The sequence below is a fragment of the Ornithorhynchus anatinus genome, chromosome 8 (assembly GCF_004115215.2).
Source record: "Ornithorhynchus anatinus isolate Pmale09 chromosome 8, mOrnAna1.pri.v4, whole genome shotgun sequence".
Classification (NCBI taxonomy): Eukaryota; Metazoa; Chordata; class Mammalia; order Monotremata; family Ornithorhynchidae; genus Ornithorhynchus; species Ornithorhynchus anatinus.
The window spans coordinates 2,954,148-2,972,819 of record NC_041735.1 but is presented as its reverse complement, the minus strand read 5'-3'; the positions used below and the strand labels follow the sequence as shown (position 1 = coordinate 2,972,819).

General features: G+C 46.9%; 1 protein-coding gene across 1 annotated transcript in view; it reads right to left on the bottom strand.

Annotated features, from left to right (window-relative positions):
• The window catches only part of ADAM10 (ADAM metallopeptidase domain 10), a 122,396-nt gene that overhangs the window by 15,003 nt on the left and 88,721 nt on the right, over window positions 1-18,672 (bottom strand). Inside the window, exons 5-10 of the mRNA XM_029070428.2 lie at window positions 12,763-12,863; window positions 11,444-11,593; window positions 9,957-10,049; window positions 7,725-7,908; window positions 3,232-3,395; window positions 1,443-1,626 (exon numbers count right to left, since the gene is read on the bottom strand). Coding sequence (XP_028926261.1) covers window positions 1,443-1,626; window positions 3,232-3,395; window positions 7,725-7,908; window positions 9,957-10,049; window positions 11,444-11,593; window positions 12,763-12,863 — 876 coding nt within the window. The remainder of the gene's footprint in view (window positions 1-1,442; window positions 1,627-3,231; window positions 3,396-7,724; window positions 7,909-9,956; window positions 10,050-11,443; window positions 11,594-12,762; window positions 12,864-18,672) is intronic.

The window sequence follows — 18,672 nt, the reverse complement described above, 5'->3', positions numbered from 1 at the left end:
CCTGGGGAGGGTACGGGGCACTGAATTTAATGTTCTTTGGGCCGGATCACTTGAACTCATTTCAGAAGGGGTTGGTTAGAAATTATCCCCAGCCCACCTGTTTGGGCAGCTGGTTGTGTCAACTGAAACTGAGTCTCGTGACCACTTTTCGGTCAATGTGACCGCGGGGTGCCTCCGTCCCTAACGACGCAAAGTGCCATTCCTCCCAACTTGGCCCGCCCACTCCCCGGGAAGACCCGCCGATCACCGTCGGTTGAAGGGGAGAAGCCACTCGGTGGGCTGAGTTCAGACCTCAGTTCTCCTGACTGAGCGTGCTGCGGGACGCTGCCTTTCTGTGACCATGGGCGGAGCGTGGGGGACACACCACAACCCCTCGGAAAAGACCCGCGTCCTCTTTTCACATCCCTCACATCCATTCCAAACACAGATGTGGGGGACGTAAGGGGGGGATGGGACAGGCTTGACTTGGCTGGAAAATAACTGAGTCTTTGGGAGTGGTGGGTGATTAGAACCCCGCTGGGCACCTGCATCCCCCCGCACGGAGTATAGGCTTTTGAACGCCCGAGAGGGAATGCTGGAAAAACTGGGAACGTGCAGGTGGGGCTGGTGGGGCGGACAGGAGAGTAAGAAATACAGGAGGGAGGCAGGGAGATGGAAAAGAGAACTATCCCTCCCACCCTCCACCACTTGTGTGCCCCATGACCTTGGGCAAGTTGTGGGCTGGGAACGTGCCCTTTTATTGTTACGGTGTATTCTCCCAAGTGCTTAGTAAGTGCTCTGCATTCAGGAAGCGCTCAATAAATACAATTGTCTAACTGACAGTCCCACCCCTGCAGGAAGACAGAGGGTCGCAGGTTTAAGGGAAGGAGACATGTCAATGGGGTTGACTGCTGTGGGGGAGCAAATAAAGAAAACAGCGTAGAGAGGAAAGGTGTCACAGATATGTCAGCTAAAGGGGGTAAAGGACAGACTGTCCCTCCTCTCATACCCACCTTTCAGGGCCACGGGTTGGGGAGTGACAGCCCACAGACCGCGGAGAAAAGAAGCGCCCCAGAGAACTGTCTGGGAGGCCTTAACGGGCAGAACCGACCTTAGATGGCCCCGAATGGTAGTTATTTATTGAGCACCTACGGGGAGCAGAGTACTGTACTAAGTGCTTGGGACAGTGCAATAGAGTTAGTAGACAGAAACCTCACCTCCGAGGAGCTAAAAGCCTAAACTCGGCCACAGAACTGTGGCGCGAGCTGCAGGGGACTGTGATTTGGTGAGGCGCACCACGAGAAGAGGCGTAAAAAATGAAAATAAAACTTGGGCAAATAAACTGGCGAATGAAGCCGGCACCTGCCTCAATCCCTTCGTGGGCCAAAATGCACGTGCGATCCCGCCCCTCCCACATCGAGAGATCAGCCATCTACTTCTGAGCTTTATGCAATCACACCTACCGACAAAACAGTTGTTTCTCTTCTTTTCGAGCACCTGGCTGATATTGCGGATGCTACAGAGAGAAAATTTGTTATTGTTCATCTTGTCTCCGGACGTCGCTCGGGCGTACATGATGTAATTGCCATTTTCCTTCTGCCCTAAATTCTTGGATTCTCCCGGAGTGCACTCCGTTCCGGAATCGTGCTGGAAGAGAGAACACCTGTGTTACCTGTCACAAACTGCAGAACTCTTCAATCTCGGCAATGGTCTCAAAGCCACATCCCTTTGGAAACTCTGCCAACTGGAGAAACCTCCCAGAGCGTGTTATGGATAAAATGTTTAGACTATGTCCCAGTGGACTAAACGAGGCCCGTACCAGTCCCACGATAAAATGTGCAAGGACAGATGGGTACCCGGTATGCTCATGTAATAATAATAATGATATTTGTTTAGCACTTACTATATGCCAAGCACTGTACTAAGCGCTGGGGTGGATACAAGCAAATCACATTGGACCCAGGCCCTGTCCCATGTGGGCCTCACAGTCTCAATCCCCGACTTGCAGATGAGGTAACTGAGGCACAGAGTAACTGAGTGCCTTGCCCAAGGTGTGTGTCTGTCTCTCCCTCTTTCTCTATACACACACACACAGGAGAAAGTGCCCAGGAGCCCAGGACAGTGTGCTCACAATTCCATGACTTGTTCATATAATAATTATGATAATAAGTGCATTAGAATGATTTATACTATATTGTTTCATAATATATTGTGATAATTAAAATAATATAATCATAATGATCGAAAATAATTTGTTACGCCCTTACTATCGGTCTAGCAGATACAAGTTAATCGGGCTGGACGCTGTCCCTGTCCTTCATGGGGCTCACGGTCTAAGGAGGAGGGAGGCTAGGCACTGAATCCCCATTTTATAATCGAGGAAACTGAGTCACGGGGCTGTTAAGTGAATTGGCCACAGACACAAAACAGGCAGGGAGCAGGAGCTGGGATTTGAACCCAGATCCTCTGACTCCCAGGTCCGTGCTCTTTCCATTAGGCCACAATGCTCTTCAACCAACTTGGAGCAATGCAAAGGCTGGTTTCTATTTTCAGTTGCAAGCTTCACAGCTTTTCTTTTTTTTTTTTTTTTAAAAAAAAAAAGCTATACCTGTCAGTCGCAAAATTGATTTCCAAAGAATATTAGCTAGTTTTACCAAATCCAAGTATAACATGGAAGGTGTCGGTGGGGGGGCTTCTTGCACTTAATATTTCTGCTCTTAAAGTGCATTTATTTCTTGGACACTTGCTTAAAAACAACTACAACGACAAAAAACCCCTCTTTAATTGGATTTCCTGAATCTAGCTCTAGCCAAAACAATTCTACCAGAACAAGTAAAATGTAAGCAACTCTACGGAATGTATTTCCCCGAAATGACAACCACTATAATTACTCATTTTAATCCTACAGCCTTAGGCAGTACTACCTATTACTTTTCCGTATTTGTCCTCTATTTCTAATCTGTCAACCGATTGGAAACACACACCCTGGACGGTGCCGATCAGCACGACCCACGGAGAAGTAATCAACTGATCGACAGTATTTACTGAGCACTTCCTGTGTGCACAGCACTAAATGCCAGGGGAGCAAAACACGAACCCGGCCCTATAAAGAACCTTGTCACGGACGCTGAAGTGGGAACTCTCCCAAGTGCTTAGTACAGTGCTCTGCCCACAGTAGGTGCTCAATAAATACCACCGACTGGTGTGAGACCTTTCCACCCAACAGAGATGGCGACGGGCCGAAGGACTCACAGGCGAACCAAAGTTGTGTCCAACTTCATGAGCAAAAGTGATGTGGGAGACTTTCGGAGGGACGTGGGAGCCGTAGTTCTGAACGGTGATGATGCCGGTGTTCAGGGACTTCTTTTTCCCGTCTGAATACAGTTTGCTTTTCTCGCAGATTCCGCCAGAGCTCCCTGTTTGAGAAACAAAGGTGACGAGGATTATCGTCTCGAAAAGGGAAATGAAGAAATCAACTCTCCGTCCAGGTCGGAAATGAAAATGAAGTTGACAGCCGCTACCTTTTTTGAATGGGAGCTACGAATGGCAAAGACTCATCTTTTCTGCTGACCAAAGATCACAGCCAACTTCCCTCAATGCCCCTTCTCCTTGCTGCATTATAAAACCTGAACTGGAAGAACCTGTCGATTTTCCTGCCCCTGCTCCTCTTCTCAGTCAATCAATGCTATTTACTGAGCGCTTACTGTGTGCAGACCACTGTACTAAGTGCTTGGGAGGCAACAACCCAACAGAATCGGTAGATGTATTCACTACCCACAAGGAGCTTACAACCTAGAAGGGCAGTTATACTCATGCATGCTGCTCTGTGACCTTGGGCACGTCACTTTGCTTCTCTGTGCCTCGGTTACCACATCGGTAAAATGGGGATTGAGACTGTGAGCCCCACGTGGGACAGGGACTGTGTCCAACTCAAATTTGTATCCACCCCAGCGCTTAGTACAGTCTCTGGCACATAGTAAGCGCATAACAGATACTGCCATCATCACCCACAGCAATCATGTACATAGCTGTTATTAATTTTAAATCCCGTCTCCCCCTCTAGGCTGTAAGTTCCTTTTTTTATGGGATTTATTAAGCAGCTATTGTGTGCCAAACACTGTTCTAAGCGCTGGGGTAGTACGAGTGAATTACTTTGGACATGGTCTCTTCTCCCGCATGAGGCTTACAGTCTAAGTACGAGGTACTTGTGGGCAGGTAGTGTACTCTCCCAAGTGTTTAGTAGAGTGCTCTGCACACAGTTAGCGCTCAACATGCATAACTGACAGATTGAGGCTTCTCTGCATTCATCCTCCCTCCATCCTAGACCCACTCTGCACTGAATCCTAAGGCACACCCTCATAATTTCTTTTTTTCTTTAAGACAAAAACAGGTAGCTCTAGCCAAATTAAAGTCAACAAGGAATGTTTTAGTTGAGTGTTTTCTGACAGGTTTGTTTCGTGATATCAGGATGACACCTAAACATCTAATTTTCTGTGTGCAGAAGCATTCAAAATGGGAGTAACTATTCTTCGAAGTACAGGAGGGAAAAACGTATTTTAATTGAATCCATGGAATTTATTGAGGGTTTACTGTGTGCAGAGTACTGTACTAAGCAGTTGGAGACCATAATACAATAAAACTATATAATATTATACTGTCCCAAATGTTTAGAACAGCGTTCTGCACATAGTAAGCACTCAATGAATATGGTTGATCGACTGATAGCAAAGTTGGTGGACACATTCCTGGCCTGCAAGGAGTTTACGGTCTAGAAGGGGAGACAGACTTTAAAATAAATTGCTCCTTCCTCTAAAAAGAGAAGAGGAGAAAGCATAAAGATCGGTCATGAGTATATTAGGGGTGGGGTGAGGATCAAAGTGGGAATTAGGACTAAAACCTGGGTTTCTTGGCTCCCAGACCTGTCCTCTAAGCCACTAGACCACTCTGACTCCAAAGTCGACCTTCGGCCTTGGCTCTGAATTTATAGTACAACATTTCAAGAAAAAAAGAATTGCAGATAGCATTCAATGAGAACTTCAAAAGGGAGGGGTACTAAACTTTTGGGGCAATAAAACAGAAAAAATATGTTTAATGTAATGCAATCTGCCAGAGCAGGCCACACTGACATAAAGCATGGTGACAATAAATAAATAAATAAATAATCCCAAACCAAGACAACAAAAAAACCCCAATTTTTGCTTCCCTTCTCCCGCCACTTGAACTTTATTCTAGTTTAATGTTTTGGTTCACACTAATCTTCCTTAGTGTGAACCCAACCTGGCAAAAGGTAATTTTGCAACTTGGTTCTGTTAAAATAGAATCAAATTGATTAGGTTACTTAGAAAATTGAGGGCATAAAATGGTTTCAAAATACTTCTCTATAACTATATTATGTTTAAGTTATTCATTTCAAAGAAGGCTATTGCTCTTTAAAGCTTGGTTAACCATTTCAAAAAGCAGAAAACAGTTCTTATGAAAGTCCTGTCCTTTTGATGACATTAAGCACCTTACTTTAAAAAAAAAACCAAACCAAGAACACACATATACACAACCCTTAAAATGAGAAACAAAAACAAAAAAAACTTTCCTGATTTCTTTTAATTATACATAAACCTGAATATTATTCCAACCTAAAGCGCTTGGAAATGGTAGCTAAGAATGTCTCCAGGCAACGTGTGTGCATGTGTGTGTTTTTAATTTTGGGGTCAGTCACTGAAATGAGACACATGCTTACGATAATTTCACATAATTGCATACTGTTACACCCAGGTTAGTGCTCTGATCAGGCTCTCTGAAGAAAAAGTGTTAAACTATGGGATACTCCACAAAGTAGCATGTTAAACTATAAAAGTGAACCAAACAATATGAGCACATTTTTAAAGCTGTTAAAGCACAAAGATGCTATCCATCATAGAGCAATGTAAATACATCCCCCTAAAGATGGGGAATTTGATTTTTTTTGTGTGTAGAAACAGCATGGCCTAGTGGACAGAGCCAGGACCTGTTTGTCAGAAGGACCTGGGTTCTAATCCCGGCTCCGCCACCTGTCTGCTGTGTGACTTAGGACAAATGCTCAATGAATACTACTGAATCAATAAATACTATTTTCAGAGAGCTCAGACCACAGAACTGCCATCTGGGGGTCTTGTAAGCCCAAGTCTCATAAGTGGATAGAGAACAGGCCTGGGAGTCACAAGGGCATGGGTTCTAAACCCAGCTCTCCGCCACTTGTCTGCTGCGTGTCCTTGGGCAAGACATTTAACTCCTCTGTGCCTCAATTACCTCATCTGCAAAATGGGGTTTGAAACTGTGAGCCCCGCATGGGACAGGGACTGTGTGCGACCCGATTTGCTTATATCCACCCCAGTGCTTAGTACAGTGCCTTGCATATAGTGAGTGCTTAAATACTATAATAATAATAATGTTATTATTATTAAGTCCGGTCAGAGGCCTGGGACTGTCGAGGCTAGGAGACCAGCTCACACTGCTGCCAGGGTCGCGCCTTCCTCATCCCTGCAGATTTGACGCCTATCGCTCCCACACTCACACTATTCAATCAATCAATCGGTAACTTCTCTGTATCTCAATCTCTTCGGGAGAAGCAGCGTGGCTTAGAGGATAAGACACAGGCCTGGAAGTCAGAAGGAGCTGGGTTTTAATCCCAGCGCCGCCACATGTCTGCTGTGTGGCCTTGAACAAGTCGCTTCACTTCTCTGAGCCTCAGGGACCTCATCTGTAAAATGGGGATTAACAGTGCGAGCCCCATGCAGGACAGGGACTGTGTCCAACCTGATTAACTTGTATCTACCCCAGTGCTTAGAACAGAGCACGTAATAAGCTCTTAAAAAGTAACACAATTATTATTAATCTATAAAACGGGGGAAAATACCTGTTCTCCCTCCCTCGGTCTGTGTCTGATCTGATCATACTGTATCCACCCCTCAGTGCACCGTACAGTCTTCGACACACAGTATGCGTTTTATAAATATTATTATTTGGAAAAAAGAACAGGTAGCTTTTAGTACAGAACTAAAGATCGTGGTATTCCAAAAAGAATCAAAACAGAGCCAAAGCACAAATTCTTTTTTCATGCTTTGCTACCCAATCACAGACCCAACTAATGAGAATAATCAGGAAGGGACAAGTAAGCACTTGGTATTTATTGGATTAAAAGATTTAAAATGGAAGTCCCGGTTATCCAGTTAGGCATCTGTAAGTCAACCATGCAAATGAGCAGCGGCCCAAGGTGTAAAATGAAGGAGAGTAGCGCTGAGTCGATCCATCTGGCGGTGTTTATTGAGCGCTGTGTGCAGAGTACGGGGCTACATGCTTGGGAAGTAATGATACAATAAATATGATGGGGAAACATGATCCCTACCCTCAAGGAGCTGACAGTTTAGTTCAGGGAGTTAGACAATGAATTACAATTAGGGGAAGTGGCAGAGTATAAATGGGTGAGGGGAAAGAAAGGGTGGGGAGGAGGGAGGAAGTCAGGAAGGGGAGGAAGAGAGGAAGGGAAGAAAGGAAGATGGTGGGGAAGAAAGATTATGAAAATACAATTTATACACAGGCTTGTCATCCGATGTGCCTCCCAACCTTCTCATGAAGATAAGGGTGGGCCAAACCTGTCCCCTCCTGTTGACCGGGAAGGACGTAGGGCTCCTCGTGCCTCCTCCACGTACTGTTCCCGGATGGCATTTTTTTGTCCCACGCCAACGAAAGAAAGCCCCAGAGAGACCGGCTACCTGAGGGGGCGCCGACCCACGCCAATCCGAGGACCCCATCGTCAAAGTCCCGGTCCGTAAACACGTAGGCCAGGCAGTAATCGTCGTGGTTCTGCTCCGAGTTCAACTCCAGGAACTTCTCCACGCCGATGTTGGGGAAACGAAAGGGATTGGTGGGGTCCCTCTCGTCGCTGGTGGTGTTGATCTACAAAATGACAACAGGACTCTTGGAATGGGATCCACGGGGAAACTGCTCTCGGCAGGCTGGATTTCTCCTGGCCGCTTCCCGAACCCTTCCGGGCACCTATCATCCCCAGTCGCAGCTCTTTGGACGCCACCTAATAATCCCCCATAGCCTAAGGCCCTGTTCTTCCACGCTGCCGGGCCGAGCAAAAGAACCGCTGTCTGGGAAACACAAATTCTAGGTCAGCAGCCTAGAGAAGGGCTCAGGGCTGGGCCAGGCTGGACTCACCGATATTCAGACTGTCCACTGGCTTTTTGATTTCCTCTTAAATTAGTTCATTTAAGGGGAAATCAAAAAAGCCAATTACTTCCTCAGTTAGGTCCCTGTTGGCACTTACGAGGTATCAGCGAATAGAGTACGGGATCGGGAGTGAGGGGGACTTAGGTGCTAATCCCGGCTCCGCCACTTGTCGGCTGTGTGACCACAGGCAAGTCACTTCACTTTTCTGGGCCTCAGTTCCTTCATCTGTAAAATGGGGATTGAGACTGTGAGCCCCCTGTGGGACAGGGACCGTGTCCACCCCATTTGCTTCTATCTATCCCAGTGCTTAGTACGGTGCCTGGCACATAGTAAGCACTTAATCAATATCACAATTATTATTTGTTCTAAGCCTGTCTGGGCTCAACCCCGGTTCTCACAGCGTACAGAGTTCTACAAGAGTCTCTGTGGGTTTCGTCTTAAGACGGTTCTGAGATGCAGGCTTACGCAATTTCCACATCCTGGGCTAAGTATGGACAAATGACTCAACCTCAATTACAGAGGACCTCAGGCAGCATAGAAATATTTCACTCGACATTGCCGAGGAGGGCTCGTTTGATGTACCAAGCTTCGGGTTTTTTTCCCCCACAAATACAAAACATTGTAATTGCTAAAAGACTTCACCCAAAATAGCATGGAACAGACAGGGATTCTTTTAGAAGAGCTACTCCTATTAAGGGCTCTTTAATAATGGCCATGTTCTTGCCTATCTTCATCAAAAAGGGTGGGTTAAAGAACTCTCTAATTTTTCTTGTTTTTGTCGGACAGGGACTGTTGTACGATCGGATTATCTTGTATCTAGCCCAGTGCTTAGTTTTTATCTATTTCTTTTTTTTTTCCCCCAGCGGTATTTGCTAAATGATTACTACATACCAGGCACGGTACTAAGTGCTGGTGGGGTGTTTGGCACGTAGTAAGCGCTTGACAAATACCATAAAAGAAAAATACATTCAACAATTCCCAGTCTGAAAATAAAAGTAGTTGCGATTCTGTAGCTGTAATCCTGGGAGAAAAACCTGGAGCTGGGTGGGGCTGAGGGAGGGGAAGTTCCCAGGCAAGAAGTCATTAAACAACTTCGGGGAAAGGAAGGGATCTAGGCTTCCACCTCAGGGCTCCATGGAGGTCAGGAGCAGGTCAGGCCCAAGGCAGGTGGCTAATCTTTCCTAAACAACCAAGGAAACTCCTATAACCACGGGGGTCCCAGTCTAACAGGGGGAACCAGCGCAGCTCAGGGGAAAAAGCCCGAGCCAGGGAGTCAGAGGACCTGGGTTCTAATCCCGGCTCTGCCACTCCCCTAATGTAGGACTCTGAGCAGGTCACTTGACTTCTCTGGGCCTCCGTTTCCTCAACTGTAAAATGGGGATTCGATTCTTGTTTCCCCTCCTACTTGGACTGTGAGCCCCATGCAGGACAGGGAACTGTGCCCGACCTAATTAACCAGAACCTACCCCAGCACTTAGAACAGTGTTTGACACACAGTAAGCACTTAACAGATACCATAAAAACCCCCATAAATCCCCGCACCCTCCCCACCCCCAGGAAAAACAAACAAAGGCTCCCGTTTCAGGAACACTGAATTATGCTACGTCCAGCACTTAATACAGTGCCTGGCACATAGTAAACACTTAAATACCATAATTACTATTGTTATTATTATTAATAAAGTTGGAAAAGCTACTAGTCAGCAAGTTTGCTCGTATTTCCAACTTTTAAAAATTGAGAAAAGATCCAGTTCCAGCCATACTCCTTACCTTTATTCGTTTGACCATGAAGCTGATGTTACGGATCCCTGAGAAGTCGGTTGACTGATATATTGTATCGATCGCTTTCACGTGACTGGAGATCTGTTGGGGCAAAAACCAACAGCCGCAAAGGCGTTAAGGAAGGTTTAACTAAGACCGAGAAATCAATCAATCAATGGTAATGACAGAGCGTTTACCATGTGCGGGGCACTGCGCTAAGCATTTCGGAGAGGACAATACAATAGTGCTGGGAGACACGATCCCTACCCACAAGGAGCTTACAGTCCAGAGGGGGAGACAGATATTACCGATGTGGACGTAAAGTGCTGTGAGGATGAGAATGGGGTGAATATCAATGGCTTAAAGGGTACGGATCCAGGTGCACGGGAGAGCACTCCGAATTACAAATTCCAGAACGGATATAGGTTTTCACTTTGTTTAGTTTATCATAGGTTTAAAGGCCAATCCTTTCCCAAGACAAAGCAACAGTGACAGGGGATGAGAAGCTCAAGTCCACAGTTCACCACTCAATCCCACCTTCAGAGTGTCTGTTCTTTCCCTCTCTGTCCGCTCTCTGTTTCTGCCTGTCCTCTCTCTTGTGTCTCTATCGGCCTGAGTGTCTCCGGGTCTGCCTGTTTCCATCTCTGTCTCTGAACTTTTCCGGCCCTCCTCCCCTCCCCGACCCAGGCCTCCCAGCCGAGAACCTGTGGACCAAACGGCCGAACATTCCGGGACTCTAGTGGGGGCTTTCCCTGACACAGTCGTCCAGTCTTTTTCAGGGAAACCCGCCTCCGCTGGAGCTGTTCTGGCAGAGACCGCCTGCCCCGGGGGGATCTGGGCCGAGGAAGACAACAACGGCTGGAGCCCTAGGGCGACGGCTCCTTGAGGCCAGGAACTGTTGCCCGGCCGGTCAGACCAGTTTGCTGGCACCGGGTCCCACGCGGGCGAGGCGCCTCGTGCCTCAACCCGCCCTTTCCCCGGAGGGCAGGGGCACGGCCCTGCCAGAGAAACTCGCGGCAACAACAACCAGGACAGGGAAGGGCTGCCCCACTTTCATAGCACTGTGGCCCCGAGGCCTTGTGCTGTCTGGAAGCAGTCAGCATCACCCAGGACTGTGTACTCCTGAAGACCCCCACCCCTATTTGCCCTGGACCCCCCCAACCCTGCCTGCCCAATCCTTCCCAAGGAATCCCTATTTTCCGGGAATATTTTCTCCAAGTTTTGAGCCTACGTGTTTTGACCCCGATTGGTACGGCGCTCCTCTCGCGTTTTAACGGGTTGTCTATAAGCCGCACAGGTTCAGCCATGGGACCGAGGAGCAGCAGGTAGGCCCGCTCAGGCTTTGGGAGACTCCACCGATATTCATTCAATCGAATTTATTGAGCGCTTACTGTGTGCAGAGAGCACTGCACTAAGTGCTTGGAAAGTACAATTCAGCAATAGATAGAGACAATCCCTACCCAACAACGGGCTCACAGTCTAAAAGATACCGATACCTGAGCAATCACGGCTTCCCGGGTTCCGTAGTACTTGAAGAAGAGATGGTCTGTCTGAATGTAAAGCTGACACGTGTTTTTTTCAGCTGAAGCCGCACGCTTTTTCCTCAACAGCTCCGGACCTTTCGTGACATGTTCTTCGTAATGTTTCTGCGGATCGAAGGAGCCACTCGCTTTTTTAATTCCACCCGTGAAATCAGGATATATTGGTATTTTACCTCCCCAGAGAGTTATTTCTCCAGATTTTAATCAATGACTCAATCAATAAATTGCATTAATTGAGTACTTACAATGTGTACAGCACTATACTATCCGCCTGGGAGAGTACCCCACAGAGTGGGCAGACACGTTCCCTCCCCCACGGAGAGTTTACACACTAGACAGGGGACGGACATTAATATAAACAAATCATTTGTAATACATAATTTGTAGATATATACATAGTTACATACATTTCATATCCCTCCAGAATTTTATTTTGCTCCCTGCACCTAATCTTCCTTTAGGTTCATGTTAATTAAGTGATGAATTCTGATTAAAACGAAGATGGTGACCCAACGTTCAAATTAATGGGTTTCAAGTAATAGCAATTTCATCCCACTTTCCCTTATAACACAGTGTAGAGGTGGCTACATAGTGAAGGCCAAGGAGCACGGGTAGTCTGCCCCACCAAAGGGTCTCCCTAGAATGGAAAAATGCCAGCAGAACATGAAGCTCCCCTCCGCCCGACGCCCCCCGAGTCAGACGAAGAAAATGTAATGCTTGAGGCACAGAAGCCACGTGGCCCAGTGGATAGAGCATGGGCCTGGGAGTCAGAAGGACCTGAGCTCTAATCCCAGTTCCGCCACTTGTCTGCTGTGTGACCTTGGGCCAGTCAGTTCACATCTCTGTGCCTCAGTCACCTCATCTGTAATAAAACGGGGATTAAAAGTGTGAGCCCCACGTGGGACAACCTGATTACCCTGTATCTACCCCAGTGCTTGAAACAGTGCTTGGCTCAGAGTAAGCGCTTAACGAATACTATAATTATTATTATTACCATGCCTAGCCCATAGGAAGTGCTTCACAAATACCACTGAAAAAAGAATCTTGCATTTTCCTTAAAGCTAGTGCTGTCATACAAAATTTACACAGGAGAAAATAAAACCAAAAACAAAAATCTGCTGTGATCAGAAAAAACTGAAGGCCAGGAAGGAGAAACCATCAAATGCAAAAGATCGTGTCAATTTTTAAGTCATCCATGCAAATCTGGATATATAGATACGCCTACACACATCCCATTCCTCTCCGGGGGCCCTATATCCGATTCCGTACTATACCTGAGTGGCTTCCTCTACGCCCGTCATCTGGTATTTTCTCATCCTCTCAAACACGGAATGATCGGCACAGCCTCCTTGTGGCCCGTACTTGTGGGGATATTCTAAAACACAAGAAAGGAATGTTCTGTCACTTTGAAGGTGGAGCCGTGGAATATTGACAAGGTTTATTTTAGCCCACGAGAGAGAAATGATCAGTTAGAGTGCTTGGCCCCTGCTGCTTCCTTGATTCTTCCCTGAAAGGAGCTGGAATCTCTAGGTACATTTGGATATTTGAGAGTTCGAAAACAAGACCGTTACCATATTTCATTTCCACGTAGACTTGGTTCTTTCATATAAAATCTATCCATGAGAAGGATTTGGTGCCAAAGGAGAGCTTTTCATTTCAATATTCAAACACATCGCAAAAATGCTTTTGAACAAAACACTTCGGGTATCTGAAACTGAGTTTACAGACACATCTTCCAAAGCCTCACCTCATAAGAACCACGAACCCCATGAAAACATTTTGATGTGAGGTCCTATTAGCAAAATGTTTACATCCACTTTACTAAGTACCCCTGGAGCCACACGCACCAGAATTCTTTTTCTCCCCCATTTTCCGATAATGGTTAATACTATGAAAGATAATTTTCCTATTTGCCAAAGCTACAAAGTTGGTCGAAGGGCGAGCACTGCTTCTATCTAGTCTTCGAGAGCCCGGGGTTGGGGTGAGGGAGGCGGAAACTCTGGGTTTTATCCACGTGAGAGGATCTCTTCCCCTCTCTCGACCGCCCCCGATCCTCCGCCCTGGCCAGCGGTGGAGACACCGGAGCCGGCCGGACCCCGGGGTGGGGACCTGAGGCGATGAGCTGATGGTTTCGCCACCAAAGCCTGTGTTAACTTCCCTCTGCTGGGCCGTGTGGGACGCAGACAGTGGAGCTGACCTCATTCATCCTGGGAGTGGGTGGGGGTCTCTACGTCCCTCCCCTAAAGCTCTGGAGGACAATAGGCCGCCCCATCCATTCCCGAATACCCCTAATTTAGGAGGTCGAGAAAAGGGGCTAGGAATTGTGGCAGGAACAGTTCCCACCCCAGGGAATTCTGGATCCGAAGTCCTGGCGAAGACTTGGATAGCGTGGACACCGATCCACAGCCAGCGCGCTTCCTGGCAAGCGCTTAGCACAGTGCTTAGTATGCCAATCGATCGGTGGCATTGATTAAGCATTGACTGCCTGCAGAAGAAGGTACTAAGCACTTGGGAGAATACAACAGAGAAGCAGTATGACCGAGTGGACAGAGCACGAGCCTGGGAGTCAGATGGACCTGTGGTTTTATCCCAGCTCCGTCACTTCTCTGTTGCGTGATTTGGTGGAAGTGACTTCTCTGGGCCTCGGTGACCTCATCTGCAAAAGGGGGATGAAGACCGTAAACCCCATGTAGGGCATGGACTGTGTCCAAACTGATGCGCTTGTATCTATCTCAGTGCTTAGTACGGTGCCTGGTTCATAATAGGCCCATAACAAATACCTTAAAAACAACAAAAAATTTTTGGCATTTTGGGATGACAATTAATAGCACACACTGAGCTCTGAGCCTGGTCAAGTTTTGCCGGTATTCATTACAAGGCTTTGATTATCTTATCTTCCCTCGGTAGCAAAATGGAGATTCAATCCCTGTGCTTCCTCCTACTAAGAATGTGAGCCTCAACTGGGACCTGATTAGCTTATATCTACCCCAGTGTTTAGTACATTGTTTGGCACATAGTAGGTGCTTAAACACTGATGAGTATTATTATTATTATTCTTTGAGATACAAAATAACAGACTCCTGGTCTAGTGGATAGAGCACAAGACTGAGAGTCCCGGGAACTGGGTTCTAATCCTAGCTCTGCTGCTGTGAGACCTTGGGCAAGTCACTTCTCTATGTTTCAGTTACCTTATGGGTTAAATGGGGATTAAGATTGAGAGCCTCAACGGTGACAGAGACTGTGTCCAACCCGATTTGCCTGTACCTATCCCAACATTCAAAACAGTGCCTGGCACATAGTACGTGCTTAACAAATACCACTATTATTATTATTATTGTTGTTGTTTGTAAAACCCTTGGAATAGTGACGCAGGCTGACAGAGTAGACAGAAGGCACTGAGGAGGTGCAAAGTGTAGGCCCCTGGCCTTCAAATAACTTTTTACTAGTTGACCTGAGGAAGGACAAACCAGTAGCATTCCCTGTACTTTTACCACATGAACAACTCGGTGACATGAGGCAAAATAAAAAACAAGATGAGAAGCAGCTTGGCTTAGTGGAATGAGGACGGGCTTGGGAGACAGAGGTTGTGGGTTCTAAACCCGGTTCTGTCACTTGTCAGCTGTGTGACTTTGGGAAAGTCACTTAATTTCTATGTATCTATAAAATGGGGGTTGAGACTGGGAGCCCCACGTGGGACAATCTGATAACCTTTTATCTACCCCAGTGCTTAGAACGATGCTTGGCACATAAGAAGCACTTAACAAATACCATCATTATTATTATTAAGACAGCCTGTACCCATCCCAGGCTCAAATCCCACAAACGGGACGTTTAGGATTAAGGGTGACGAGGGGTTGGGGATTGGGAAAAAGGGGAGGTTGAAGAGAGGTCCTTAGCTGCCTCCTCTAGACTCTAAACTCCTTTGGGGGCAGGGAATGTGTCTCCCAAGTGCTTAGTACAGTGGTCTGCACACAGAAAGCGCTCAATAAATATTGCTGATTGATACTCTCCCTGTTTCCAAATGAGCCCTATGTTTCTCTCACTTGGGTGGGGCTCTGTTGAGGGGTTGGTGTGTGAAAACCACAGCCTGCTTCAAGACAATGGAAAGGGGAAGTGTCCCAATTCTCGAAATAAAACTCAGGCAGACTCCCATGATCAGACAAGAGCAATTTCTAAAACTGGCGGAGGCCTGTGAAAACTTGAAGGAATTTTTTTCCTTTCCTTCACTTTTCATCATTACCACCTATCTCCCTCTTTCTGGTTTCTCCCTTATCTGCTCCTTTATCCTCCAAATCAGTGAATTAATGGAATTTATTGAGTGCCTACTAAAAGTGAAATTCCATACTGTGAACCAAGGAGAGGAGAGAGAAAAAGCGAGATATATCTTCCCTGCCTTCAAGGGGCTCACCTCCCTCAATTTCTCCTCTCATCCTCTGTCAACCTCCCTTTCCTTACATTTTTTTAAAAATGGTATTTGTTAAGCGCTATGTGTCATACATTATTCTAAGTGCCGGGGTAGATATAAGATAATTAAGTTGGAAACAGTCCCTGTCCCGCATGGGGTTCATAGTCCAAGGAGGGAAAAAGGAGAAATGAACCACACAGCTTAAGTGACAGCACACAAGTGGCAGAGCTGGAAAGAGAACCCAGGTCCTCTGACTCCCAGGCCTGAGCTCTTTCCATTAGGCCATGCTGCTTCTCCACCCTCTTGAACCCACTCTTCTCTCACCCCCCTCATTCCTTCCACCCCCAAATGGAGGACAGAGCTGAGGGATTTTGAGGGTTTTTTTAACCTGTTTGTTTCAAGTTCTGCGGTTTTTAAAAAATATTCTACAGACCAAATGGGAACGCTGCGAGCAACACTTGAGCCACATCTCTTCTCTTCTCAACCCTTCACTGGTTTCCTGTGTCTCCTCACATCCAAAAAAATCTCACCATTTCAGGAGATCATCTGTGACCTTTGAGAGGGTGTTTTCTGTGTACTGAAGGGGACGGAAGCCAGACTGGACAGGGTCAAGGAGAGAATTGGGGGAGAGGAACTTGAGACAGTAGGTGTAGGCAACTTGCTCACGGAGTTAGAGAAAGGAATGGTAGGAGGGAGATGGGGTGATAACTGGAGGAAGCCATGGGGTCAAGCGACGGGTTCTTTTTAGGATAGGGAAGACATGAGCCTGTTTTGAAAGCACTGGGGAAGAAAACACTGGAGAGTGAACTGTTGAAGATGGCCGTCAGGGTGGGGAAGAAGGGAAGGGGCAAGCATTTTGAAAAAGTGCAAAGGGATGGGAACGGATGCGCAGGTGGAAGGGATGGATTCTGAGAGAAGGCATGAGATCTCCTCTTGAGATACTGCTGGGAAAGATGGGAGAGCTGAAGAGGGGGCAGGAGGAAGAAAGGACTGGAGAGAAACAGGGGAGATTTGGGGGGAGATCACACTTGATAGTTTCAATTTTTTCACTAAAGTACATAGCCAGGTCATTAAGAGAAAGGGAGGGGGGGAGGCAGGGGTTAGGGGAGGAGACAGGAGGTTTGAGAAGGGAGTTAAACACCTGGAACAACCGGTGAGGGCAATGGGAGTGGGTGTTCATAAGGACGGAGAAATAATTTGGCCGGACAGAGTTAATGCATGTAAGGACGAACTTCAGGATGACGAGGACGGCCTGATATCTAAATTTCCGCCCTCAGCGCCCTCCGGCTCGTGCACAGGAGCAAAGGAAGTGGATTGTGGAGGTGATCCAGGGCAGTGGGTTAGTGGTACAAGATTCACAGAGGGATAGGGGAGCGAGTACATTGAGTTCAGCAGAGAGGGTGACATTGAGGGCGTCAACTTGGTCATAGAGGGAGAGGTAGTTTGGGTATGGAGACTAAAGGGGGTATGATGCCTTGCGAAAATTGGATGGAGTCAGAAGATCGGGGGTCTCTGCAGAGGAACGGCACAGATTTGCGGGGAGGAGGTTTGTGGGAAAGAAGGCAGGTGAGGTTATGGTCAAATAGAGGGACTTCAGAGTTGGTGAAGATGATGATTGTGCAGTGGCTAGAGATGATGAGATAAGTGTGTATGTGTGTGTGTCCAAGATGGCGAGTGTGAGAGTTGGGGTGGAGCTGGAGGTGGATGGAGTTGAGGATTGATAGAAAACGGGCAGTGGAAGGGTTGTCGGGAACATCTACTTGGATATTAAAGTCCCCAAGGATCAATGTAGGGATGGAGAAAGGAGAGAAGGAATCAGACAGAGCTCAGCTTTTCCGGCATGCAAATCCCTCCTAAAATTCCACCTCCTCCAAAGAGTCTTCGCTGATTAATCAATCTATCAAAGGTATTTTATTGAGCGCTCACCGGAAATGAGGACCGAGTCATCAGGGAAGGCCTCTTAGCCTAGGTGTATGTTCGTGGGGGCGGGTGCATAACCGAAAACTCCCTGTGGGCAGGGAATATGTCTGCTATATTGTTCTATATATAGAATTTAGTACAGTTCTCTGTACACAGTAAGTGCTCAATAAATACGATTGACTAATTTCCCAGCACCCTGAGCCCTATCCTTCCCTCAACCAATTCCACTGAATTTGACCTATTTACACCCTCTTCGGCACTCCCATATATCTATCCACTTGATTTACTCATTTAGATCATACAAAATGAGTAAAGAGTTATATGCCTGTCTCCTCCACTAGAATGCAAACTCCATGTGGGTGGGGAAAACATGTTCCCCTGAGTTATTCTGTGCTTCAAGGGAGGTAGTGTGGTCAAGGGGAAAGAATACAGGCCTGGGAATCAGAGGACGTGGCCTCTAATCCCACCTCTGCCACTCGTCTGTTGTGAGACCTTGGGCAAGTCACCTAACTTTTCTGGATCTCATTTTCCTCATCTGTAAAATGGGGATTAAATCCTACTCCCTCTACTTAAAGTGTGAGCTTCATTCTGGGAGGGAGTGTGTCCGTCTTCAGTATCTGGCTTCTACCCCAGTGCTTAGTACAGGACTTGGCACGTAGGAAGCGCTTAACAAGTATCGTTAATATTATTCCCAAGCACCCAGTATAGTGCACTTGGCCAGAAGGGTGCTTAATAAATGCTACTACTAATTGGGACCGACCTGGCCTATGGGGAGAACATTTGACACCCTAGGATTACATTATTTCTCTCCTTCGGGCCAAAGCACACCAATGTTTTTTCACCTTTCTCTGTTTTTCAC